The sequence below is a fragment of the Brassica napus genome, unplaced genomic scaffold (assembly GCF_020379485.1).
Source record: "Brassica napus cultivar Da-Ae unplaced genomic scaffold, Da-Ae ScsIHWf_505;HRSCAF=762, whole genome shotgun sequence".
NCBI classification, from domain to species: domain Eukaryota; kingdom Viridiplantae; phylum Streptophyta; class Magnoliopsida; order Brassicales; family Brassicaceae; genus Brassica; species Brassica napus.
In genome coordinates this window covers 2,651-14,042 of record NW_026016578.1, presented here as the reverse complement: position 1 = coordinate 14,042, position 11,392 = coordinate 2,651, and the positions used below count along the sequence as shown (strand labels likewise).

Sequence of the window (11,392 nt, the reverse complement as noted above, 5' to 3'; positions counted from 1 at the left end):
TGGAATGGAATGAAGAATCGCCACAAGTTTGGTGATGAAAACTTGATAAGATTCAAGGCTCTTTCTAGGTTGGCTTCTCACGCAAACTAGAGAGAAAAGTAAGGGTTTTGCTAGGGCAAACTATCTCATATATTTCATAAGCTAAAAAAAATACAAGGCTGCTTATAGTGGGGATTAACTACCCTGCAGCTATGCCCTTCTAGGGGACTTGAAGCAAAAACAACATGGACTCTCTTGGACAAGCTAAAATCGACAAGGCCTAAACAAAGTGGGCCGACTCTACTAGGACAAGCTAAAGCAAAGGCTAAACAAAGGCCTTGAATTATTGGACTCAAGAAAATAAAGACTTAAACAATTTGCCCATGAGTTCTTGAATTGAAATTAAAAAGAACCAACACAAACCAGAAACATAAACCTGTTAGAAATCATAATTGAAATCTTACCTGCTTACCTTAAATGGATTGGGCGGATTACTCAGAACCGGCTGAGCTTGGGGAGGTGTCTGAACCGAGATCACATGTAGAGATGGTTAGGCCGGTTTGGTTCTGGCCGAGTGATCTGAATTGGAGGGAACCGGCTTGGTCTTGAACCTCTATTGGACCGGCTGGATCTTGAATCTTCAATTGGACCATCTCTTCAATCAGCAGCTCTTCATCTTGATCAAGGATTTGTTGGACAGCTTTAGAGAATCCAAGTCTTATGGCCTTGGCTCCACTCCGGGTAGTTGGACCACTAGTAACTATGGGAACCTCTACTTGGATGGCCGCATCATTCCCTCCCCCTTGAAAAGGTTCTGGCCTCAGATCACCATCATCTGCAAGGAAAGGGGACAAGTCAGATACATTGAACACAGTGGAAATCTTAAACTCACCTGGAAGCTCAAGCTTGTAAGCATTGTCATTGATCTTCTCAACGACCCGGAACGGCCCAGTGCCTCGGGGTGACAGTTTGGACTTCCTTTCTTCTGGAAAACGCTATGGCCTCATGTGTAACCACACTAAGTCGCCTGGTTCAAACAGCACCTCCTTTCTCTTCTGGTCGAGACGGGCTTTGACCTTGGCCGCCTTTGCCTCTAACTTCTCTCGAACCCTCCGATGCATGTTCTTAACGAACTCGGCCTTAGTTGCACCTTCTCGGCTGCAGAACATAGACTTTGGCAGTTCGGACATGTCTAAAGGCATCTCATGCTGAAAACCATAAACAACTTCAAAAGGAGAAAGTTCAGTGGCAGAGTGTCTAGCATGGTTGTAAGCGAACTCAATAAACGGTAAACAGGATAACCAGTTCCTCAAGTTCTTACCGACCGTAGCTCTCAGCAACTGAGAGAGTGTACGGTTTACTACCTCAGTTTGGCCGTCCGTTTGTGGATGGCAAGTGGTCGAGAACAATAGCTTTGTACCGATCTTACCCCATAGTGTCTTCCATAAATGACTTAGAAACTTAGAGTCTTGGTCGGACACAATGGTTCGCGGAATACCATGGAGACGTACCACCTCTTTAAAGAACAGATCGGCTGTCTGGGTAGCGTCATTGGTTTTGTCACAAGCTATGAAGTGAGCCGTCTTGGAGAACCTGTCCACCACTACAAAAATGGAATCCTTGTGGTTTATCTTGGGCAAGCCCAGCACAAAGTCCATAGAAACATCTACCCAAGGGTGGTTAGGAATAGGTAGTGGCATGTGTAAACCATAAGGATGTGACCTGGATTTTATCTTGAGACAGACAATGCATTTGGCGCATAGGTTCTCCACATCTCGTTTCATGTTTGGCCAAAAGAAATGGTCGGTCAGGACACTTAGGGTCTTGTCTCGGCCAAAATGTCCCATGAGGCCGCCACCACGAGCCTCCCGAACCAGCAGTTCCCTCATCGAGCCTTTGGGAATGCATAACTTCTTTTCTTTGAACAAGAAACCTTCATGCTGGTAATAAACACCGAATGCTCCTTGTGTGGTTTTCCTGAAAGCTTCTTGAAAATCAAGGTCAGTGGCATAAGAATCTTTAATGAATTCAAAACCCATGATCTTAGCTTCCATGGTCGAGATAAGAGTATGTCTCCGGGATAGGGCATCAGCCACCACATTGTCTTTGCCCTTCTTATACTTAATCACATAAGGAAAAGTCTCCACAAACTCCAACAATTTGGCGTGCCTCCTCTTGAGTGTGGTCTGTCCTCTTATGTGTTTAAGCGTCTCATGATCTGTATGAATAACAAACTCTTTAGACAAAAGATAATGTTGCCAAGTTTCAAGTGATCTCACTAGAGCATAAAGCTCTTTATCATAGGTTGGGTAGTTCAAGGTTGCTCCACTCAGTTTCTCGCTGAAGTAGGCCACTGGACGTCCTCCTTGAGTAAGCACGGCTCCTATACCTGTCCCTGAAGCATCACATTCAATCTCAAAAGTTTTATCGAAGTTCGGCAGAGTAAGGACAGGTGCATGAGTCAAACTATATTTAAGCTTGTTAAAAGACTCTTCTTGGGCTGGTCCCCAAATAAAGGATACGTTCTTCTTGATCACAGAGGTCAAGGCAGCGGCTATGGTGCTGAAATCCTTGACGAACCGCCGATAGAAACTGGCCAGGCCGTGGAAACTGCGAACATGGCCAATGGTGGTAGGTGTAGGCCAGTCTTGGATCGCCTTGATCTTCTCTTCATCTACCTTCGGGCCCTGTGAACTAACAACAAAACCTTAAAACACCAATTCATCAGTGCAAAACACACATTTCTTTAAGTTGGCATAAAGGCCTTCTTGCCTAAGAACTTTGATCACTTGTTCAAGGTGTCTAAGGTGGTCATCTAAACAGTGGCTATAGATCAGTATGTCATCAAAGTACACAACCACAAATTTCCCTATGAAAGGTCGAAGAACCTGGTTCATGAGTCTCATGAAGGTGCTGGGGGCGTTGGTGAGGCCAAACGGCATGACCAGCCATTCGTATAGACCTTGCTTGGTCTTGAAGGCTGTCTTCCACTCGTCTCCCTCCTTCATTCGAACTTGGTGGTATCCACTCCTGAGATAAATCTTAGAGAACACAACAGACCCACTTAGTTCATCCAGCATATCATCTAGTCTAGGTATTCGGTACCGATATTTGATGGTTATGTTGTTGATGGCCCGGCAGTCCACACGCATGCGCCATGTTCCATCCTTCTTTGGAACCAATAGAACCGGAACAGCACACGGACTAAGACTCTCCCGGATGTAACCCTTATCCATGAGGTCTTGGACCTGTCTCTCCAACTCCTTGGCTTCTTCTGGGTAAACTCGGTAGGCCGCTCGGTTTGGCAAGGGTGCGCCTGGCACAAAATCGATCTGATGTTCTATGCCTCGGATAGGAGGTAGGCCGGCTGGGATCTCATCAGGAAAGACGTCCTTATATTGCTCCATGAGGCCTTGTACTTCGCCTGGTAACTCCGTGGCCTCAATCCCTGCAAAACAACTTTCTCTAAAAAGACCATTAGCAGCACATGCGTCTCATGGTGTAAAGACTTAACTACTTGGCTGGAAGTGATGTATAAGTTAGTCTTACTTACCTTGCTGGCATAATCCATTGCTTGTTGCATCTCATAAACCTCTTGAGGACTTAGAGGTGCTAGGCTGTGCTTCTTGTTGTTGTGGCTGAAGCTATAGACATTGGTCCGGCCATGATGAATGGTCTCCTTATCGAACTGCCATGGCCGTCCTAGAAGTATGCGGCCGGCTTGCTTAGGCACAACGTCACACTTGACCTGATCATGGTATTTACCAATACTGAAAGACACAACCACTTGCTCGGCTATCCGGAGCTCAGTCTCATCATTGAGCCACTTGAGCCGATATGGCCGCGGATGGGGCGTCTTGGCCAAACCTAGCTTATCAACAAGATACTTGCTGGCCACGTTAGTACAAGTACCACCATCTATGATCAAGCTACATACCTTTTGTTCCACGCTACATCTTGTATGAAAGATGTTTTCTCTTTGAACGGTTTCAGGATCGAAGAGAGCACTGAGAGATCGTCTGGTAACCAGTAGCTCTCCGGTCTCAGCATAATCGACTACCTCTTCATCAGAAACCATGGTCTCAACTTCTGCCTCGTCTTGGGATTCATACTCACCATCAGCCTTGAGGATCATTACACGCTTGTTGGGGCAATCTCTGGCATAGTGTCCCTTTCTCTGACATTTAAAACAAGTAATGTCACGGGTACGTTGATTTTGACCTTGGGTCTTACCATGGTCGGATGGGCCAGACTTGGACGGTTCAGTCTGATTTTTCTTGAACCGGTTCTCCACATCCACGGACTTGCCCACGTCCACTCCTTTGGAGGCCGGTTGCGTCCATGTTCCTTTGCCTCTGGCTGTGGATGCGTTCTTCCGTTTGATGTGTTGTTCGGCCTGGACGGCAAAGTGAAGCAGGTCGTGGAAGGTCTCATACTGCTGGCGCTCCACCTTTTGGGCAATGCGGTCTTGTAACCCATCCATGAACTGAGCCATCATGGTCTCTTGCGTCTCGCGTGTCTTGAGCTTGTTCCTGAGGGACTCAAACTCCTCATAGTACTCTTCTACAGTCCGCGTTCCCTGAGACAATTTACGAAAACGTTTCTGTAAGTCTCGTTGATAATAAGCAGGAACATACCTTGTGCGAAGCTTGGATCGCATCTCTTCCCAAGTCTCAACTCTATCGACTCGGCCGGTCTCGGACACTTCTCTGTCCCACCAAGATAGAGCGTTCTCGGTCAGTTGGGCCGCGGCTAAGGCTATCTTCCTGGCCTCAGAGTAGTTGTAGTACTCGAAGATGTATTCCATGCGCCTTTCCCATTCAACGTAGGCGTCCGGGTTGACCTTTCCAGCAAAGGTTGGTGGGTTAAGCTTGAGGTCCTTTCCTCCTTGCCAAGGGACTTCATCCTCTCGGCGTCTCCTCCTGATTGGACTCCCATCTCCTTGGATCCGATGCTCTCGTCGGCCTTCTCGTCCGGCGTGGGCGGGTCGAGGCTCTTCTCGATCAGGTGGTTCAGAATCTGAACTGTCCTCATCAGAGAACAACCGTGGATCTTCCAAGTAAGGATGGTTCCTTCTCCTAGGAAGCGGATCATTGGGACGGTTGCGTTGTTCCTGTCAAGCCAGCTGCTTGGTCACGACATTCATAGTGGCCGTAAGTTGGGCTTGGCCGGCCATTAGCTGTGCGTTGATGTCAGCTTGGGTTGGAACAGCATTAGCATTGACATCTCCCATGTCTCTCCTGTGTACAAGAAAGAAAAGAGATAAAGTGCAAAAGGGAAATAGAAGATATAAGAAGAGAACAATGAAACAAATAGATGCAAATGACTTGTTTATTTTTTTTTTAAATATGAAAGATGAATTTCGAAAAGTTTAAAAAAAGGAAAGTTGAAATTTTTTTTTTTTGTTACAGAAAATATGAAATTAGAATCTAAAGTTTTAATTGGAAACTGGAAATCTTTTTTTTTTTTAACTTTGAAAAGAAAAAATCAAATCAATCAAGAAAACAAAAGAGGAAAGTATAAATGCAAATGCAAATCAAATTTCGAATTTGAATCAGATGGAATATATTTTTTTAAAAAAATTAAAAAGGATTGGTAATCAAAACTAAATGCAACTAATCAATCTAGCTAACTTGGTCAAGTAAGAATCAAATTTATTGCAAATTGGTCAATCGACCTCCCAATAAGGAAAGCTGGTCGATCAATCTCACAAACAGGTTGACTATCTTACTGATGCACGAAAATGATCTAGAAAAACTTTTTTTTTAACCAAGAACAGCAAGAACAGCAAGAACAGCAAGAACAATTTTTTTCTTAAATGCAACTAGTTGATGAACACAAAACCGGCAGACAAGATGTCTTATGGAAAAGATGTAACCGATTTTTCAGGAGCCTTGGGCTCTGATACCAAATGTTACAGGCTGGGATTCAGACTGCTAAAATTGACGATCAGAGGTTCAAGAACCAGACTGGACAGGACCGACGGACGGACGGCTAGGGCGCGGCTTGGTCGGACGCGAGAGATGGAGATGGCCGATCTGGTTCCTGAAACAAATGAGAAATATTTTTATGAGTTTTATGAATCAAAAATGATGAACAGGAAGAATACTAAATGAAAAATGAAGAACAGCAAGTAAATATGACTTTTTATGGGTTTTTATATCAATGGATGATCTATAACTATATGATGCTGAAATGAAACAAAAACAAAAGAAGGATAGGGATGGAGGATGGATTCAGGTTGCTGGACTGAAGTCTCTCTCAACAAGAACAGGGGATGGAGATGGCGTGAAGGTGGAATCAGGCTTGCTGGACTGAAGTCTCTCTCAAGGCCGGATTGATGGATGGAATGGAATGAAGAATCGCCACAAGTTTGGTGATGAAAACTTGATAAGATTCAAGGCTCTTTCTAGGTTGGCTTCTCACGCAAACTAGAGAGAAAAGTAAGGGTTTTGCTAGGGCAAACTATCTCATATATTTCATAAGATAAAAAAAATACAAGGCTGCTTATAGTGGGGATTAAATACCCTGCAGCTATGCCCTTCTAGGGGACTTGAAGCAAAAACAACATGGACTCTCTTGGACAAGCTAAAATCGACAAGGCCTAAACAAAGTGGGCCGACTCTACTAGGATAAGCTAAAGCAAAGGCTAAACAAAGGCCTTGAATTATTGGACTCAAGAAAATAAAGACTTAAACAATTTGCCCATGAGTTCTTGAATTGAAATTAAATAGAACCAACATAAACCGGTTAGAAATCATAATTGAAATCTTACCTGCTTACCTTAAATGGATTGGGCGGATTACTCAGAACCGGCTGAGCTTGGGGAGGTGTCTGAACCGAGATCACATGTAGAGATGGTTAGGCCGGTTTGGTTCTGGCCGAGAGATCTGAATTGGAGGGAACCGGCTTGGTCTTGAACCTCTGTTGGACCGGCTGGATCTTGAATCTTCAATTGGACAATCTCTTCAATCAGCAGCTCTTCATCTTGATCAAGGATTTGTTGGACAGCTTTAGAGAATCCAAGTCTTATGGCCTTGGCTCCACTCCGGGTAGTTGGACCACTAGTAACTATGGGAACCTCTACTTGGATGGCCGCATCATTCCCTCCCCCTTGAAAAGTTTCTGGCCTCAGAACACCATCATCTGCAAGGAAAGGGGACAAGTCAGATACATTGAACACAGGGGAAATCTTAAACTCACCTGGAAGCTCAAGCTTGTAAGCATTGTCATTGATCTTCTCAAGGACCCGGAACAGCCCAGTGCCTCGGGGTGACAGTTTGGACTTCCTTTCTTCTGGAAAACGCTCTGGTGGACAGCCACGGACGTCATGTGTGTGCTGCGGACACACACGGACACACACAGACAGCCACGGACATCTTGTGTATGCTGACGGACAGCCACGGACGTCCTGTGTGTCCTGGCGGACACCGACAGGCGTCCTGTGTGTACTGAACAGACAGCCCACGTGGGCTATAATCACCCGAACAGTCCACGGGAATGGTCAGCGTGCTGAGTCCAAGGACCAACGTGCTGATATATGTACTGATGGACAGCCACTGACGTTCTATGTGTGCTGACGGACAGCCACGGACGTCCTGTGTGTTCTGACGGACACACACGGACACACATGGACACACACGGACAGCCACAGACGTCATGTGTGTGCTGACAGACAGCCACAGATGTCCTGTGTGCGCTGGCGGACACCCGCGGACATCCTGTGTGTACTGAACAGACAGCCCACGTGGGCCAAAATCACCCAAGGACCAACGTGCTGATATGTGTACTGATGGACAGCCACGGACGTCCTGTGTGTGCTGACGGACACACACGGACTGCCACAGACGTTCTGTGTGTGCTGACGGACACACACAGATGTCCTGTGTGTGCTGACGGACACCCACAGATGTCATGTGTGTCACGCCCCCAATCCTGAATAGGATTGTCGGGACGGCCATGGTTCGAGGAAACATGCAAGCCAGTCTTAGGACATCAAGGCAAGCGTTCCATGGTCGAGAAATAAGGTTAAGGACATAAGGGTACTTAGACTTAACCTTATACAAGCTAAGAGACAGCTAGGACGAGTAAGATGGTAGCTGGACGAAGTGGACGAGTAGCTCGGACAGCTCAATGAAGCTAGGTTCAGTTCACACCAGCTCAGTCCCTACTAAGTCAGCTCCACTAGCTGGACTACTAGCTCACTCAGCTGAGGCAGCTGAGAGTCAGCTCATTTAAGCTAGACGGACTGTCCGGGCTTTAGGCCGATGGTCCGGGTCCGGGTCAGTGGCGGGCTGTGAGGTCCGGCCATGAGGCCATGGGCTGTTGGGTCTTTGGACAAGGCCGTGGGCTAAGTCCAGGAGGCCTGGGGCGTGGGTTGGGCTTGTGACCGACCCCAAACCCAATCAGAAAGGGCGAAAGGATGCAAGTGGCCGAAAGGGGACAACCCTTGGCCGATGGTGCCCATTCGCTAGCAAGTCGTGCCTGTTCGTGGGGCAAGACTTACCCGCTCGTTTTCTATAAATATGGGGGCTCTCTGGTCGATTTCATCATCCAATTCCAGAGTAAAAATACTCAGAGAAAAACGTAGAGAGAAAGAAAGAGAGAAAGAGAGAGTTTCGGCCAAGAGAAAGGCCAATTGTGGTAGTGTTGTGTTCCGGCGACTCTGATCGTTTGAGAACTAACTCCGGTGAAGAATGGGAGATCATGACAAGGAGAAGAGCATGGAGAACCCAGACGTGGTTCACAAGGTATGTGATGGGCCGTGGCTCCATCAGACCAAACGAACGGTCCATGCGACCGCACCGCGGCTCTGCTCGGTTCCTAAGTCCCATCCGGCTCTCCTTATCTGTTTCAATTCGTTTCTCTTCTCTTCTCTCTGGTTAAACACGAAAGGTTGTGTTGGTTGAGTCCAAGGGACACGTCCCTTGGCTTTGGCCGAACATAACCAAACCGCTAGCCTAGACACGGGTCGGTTAGTCGGATGATCCAATCGCACCAAGACTGGGCGGTTAGGACAAACGGTTGGGAATGACCCAAAGGGACGAGTTGTCAAGAGTCATGAGTGTCCAAGAGGCACGAATGGGCAAAGGGTGCATGTTCCAAACGGTGTCTTTCGGGACAGGTTTGGACCGATCCTTATGGATCAGCCTATGACTTGTCTAGTTAAGACAAGGTCACGGTTTGTCTAAGCCAAGATAGAGTCGCAAGGTCTGACCGGTTGCTAAGCCTTCCGGATTAGGCTTGAGGCTTACTCGGCCGATTGGATCCAGGCCTAAGGCCGGATCAGGTAAGGAAGTCCGTTGGGCCATTGAGCCGGACTTCATTGGCCGGTCGCACCTAGATTCTATCCGGTTAGACGGATTGGTCTTTGGGGACGATCCGGATCTGTTCCTGTGTTCTATTTATCTATTCTGGACTATCTATCTGATTCTAAGTCAAGGGGTGGTTGGTTGAATGACTTAGGATACGGTAGGTAGGTTCATACGTTTTATGATTATGTTGACTGAGGTTTATATAAGTTCTAGGAACCAAGCCAAGCATTGTGGAATCAATCTGTTCTATTCTCGGTTATGATTAATGCTTATCTGGTTGTGGTTTCAGGAATTAAGGATGGTTCTGGTCAAGCCAAGGAGCCGTGAAGGCTCGGTCAGTGAGAGGCTGTGTAACGTGTGGTTAGATGATGCTAGGGATGAACTAGTGATTGTCTATGAGACTGTTAAGAAGTTGTGTATTGAATCTCATGTTTCTAAGTAATACAAAGTTTATACATTGTTATTCCGCTGTGCAAATCTGTTCCTTTGTTTATGAACCTCATATTCGAATATGACTTAGTAAATAAAAGACTTAAAATGGATCAAACAAGCAAAGAAATTAATAAGTAAGTCTGCGGACTCCATAAGGTCGAGAGGCCAGGGTTCGGGTCTTACAAGTTGGTATCAGAGCATGCTTGATTCTAGGATAGTTGGGTTATGCAGTCCACACACAAACATACGCAGCCAGCTGATTAGGTCTCACGGTGAGGTTTGATTGCTTAGTCTAGGGATTGTTTTGTTCTGTTTATGTTAGTGTGTTTCGTACTAACATTGTCTGAATCCTTAGGCTGGAAAAAGCAAGCCGGGAAAGTCCCGAAGGAGTAAGAAAACAGCCGGTCAGTCTAGTCAAGTGGCCATGGACGGGACCAATCTATCCGGATTGCAAACCGATCCGGCTGCGGCTGACACTAGAGACGTGTTGCCAACTGATCAGGCTAACCTTATGGGGACGCAACAGGATGGTCAGGAACATCGGGAGAGTGCTGAGGAAGTGGAATCCTCGAACGCTAACCATGATCGTGACCAGCATGAGAGAGTGGCCGATGGAACGGCTAATGTGCCCGCAACACTGTCCAAAGAGGACTTGTTAGAGGCCATGAAGGTAATGGGGACTCAGGTGGCGGTTATGGCTCAACTGTTGACGCCACTAGTGAACTCCTCAGTTGGCCAGGCTACGCCTGTGGCTACGACCACCCCCAACACTAATGGTCCAGTTGTGGAAACGGTTCAGGTGATCGAGATCGATCCACCGGAAAAGTCTGAAAAGAAGGTGGACTATCTGAGTCTGCTTCAACATTTATCCAGGTTGGGTACGAAGCATTTCTCCGGTAGCACCGACCCTATTGTGGCAGACGAGTGGAGGAGTGGGCTGGTCCGAAACTTTCAATCAACTCGCTGTCCAGAGGATTACAGAAGAGACATTGCGGTTCACTTCCGGGAAGGGGACGCGCATAATTGGTGGCTTGCAGTGGACAAGCGCACCAATGGGAGTTTGGAAAGTTTTGCGGACTTTGAAGTTGAGTTCAACCGCAAATACTTCCCTGCTGAGGCTTGGGATCGTCTGGAAGCTCAGTTTCTAGATTTGGCCCAAGGCCGCAGGACCGGACGAGAGTACGAAGAAGAGTTCAACCGGCTCAGATGGTTTGTTGGAAGAGAGCTGGAGGACGAGGCAGTCCAGGTCCGTAGGTTCATCCGAGGCCTAATGCCAGAACTGAAGACCCATTGCTCGATCTGCACTTTCAACACCGTCGGAGAACTGTTGGAACGGGTGGCTTTGCTAGAGACTAACTTGGCTGAAGAAGCTAAGCTTAAGGCTAAGTCACAGTCTGGCCCGTCGGGTAAGACAAATGATAAAAAGAGGAAGTGGGACCAGGTGGACGGAGGTAAGACCTCTGGTGGCCGACCTACATGTCCCAAGTGTGGAAAGAATCATCCCGGTGAGTGCTGGAAGGCCATGGGGGCTTGTGTCCGATGTGGCAGCATGGATCACACGATCCAAAACTGCACTCGACCAAACCGATTCTCAGACCAGTCCAGTGGCAGCGGCTCCGTGAATTGCTTCCTATGTGGCAAGACTGGACACAACAAGTCGGACTGTC

General features: G+C 47.1%; 1 protein-coding gene across 1 annotated transcript; it reads right to left on the bottom strand.

Annotated features, from left to right (window-relative positions):
• Positions 1-470: 470 nt before the first annotated feature.
• On the bottom strand, positions 471-7,311 carry LOC125604268. The gene is made up of 10 exons (XM_048774726.1): positions 7,183-7,311; positions 6,786-6,928; positions 5,153-5,219; positions 3,529-5,092; positions 2,769-3,427; positions 2,369-2,666; positions 1,702-2,197; positions 1,023-1,572; positions 872-974; positions 471-814 (listed from the first exon to the last, which is right to left on the bottom strand). Exons 1-10 carry the CDS (start codon positions 7,309-7,311, stop codon positions 471-473), a joined length of 4,353 nt encoding a protein of 1,450 aa, XP_048630683.1.
• Between the last annotated feature and the right edge of the window lie 4,081 nt (positions 7,312-11,392).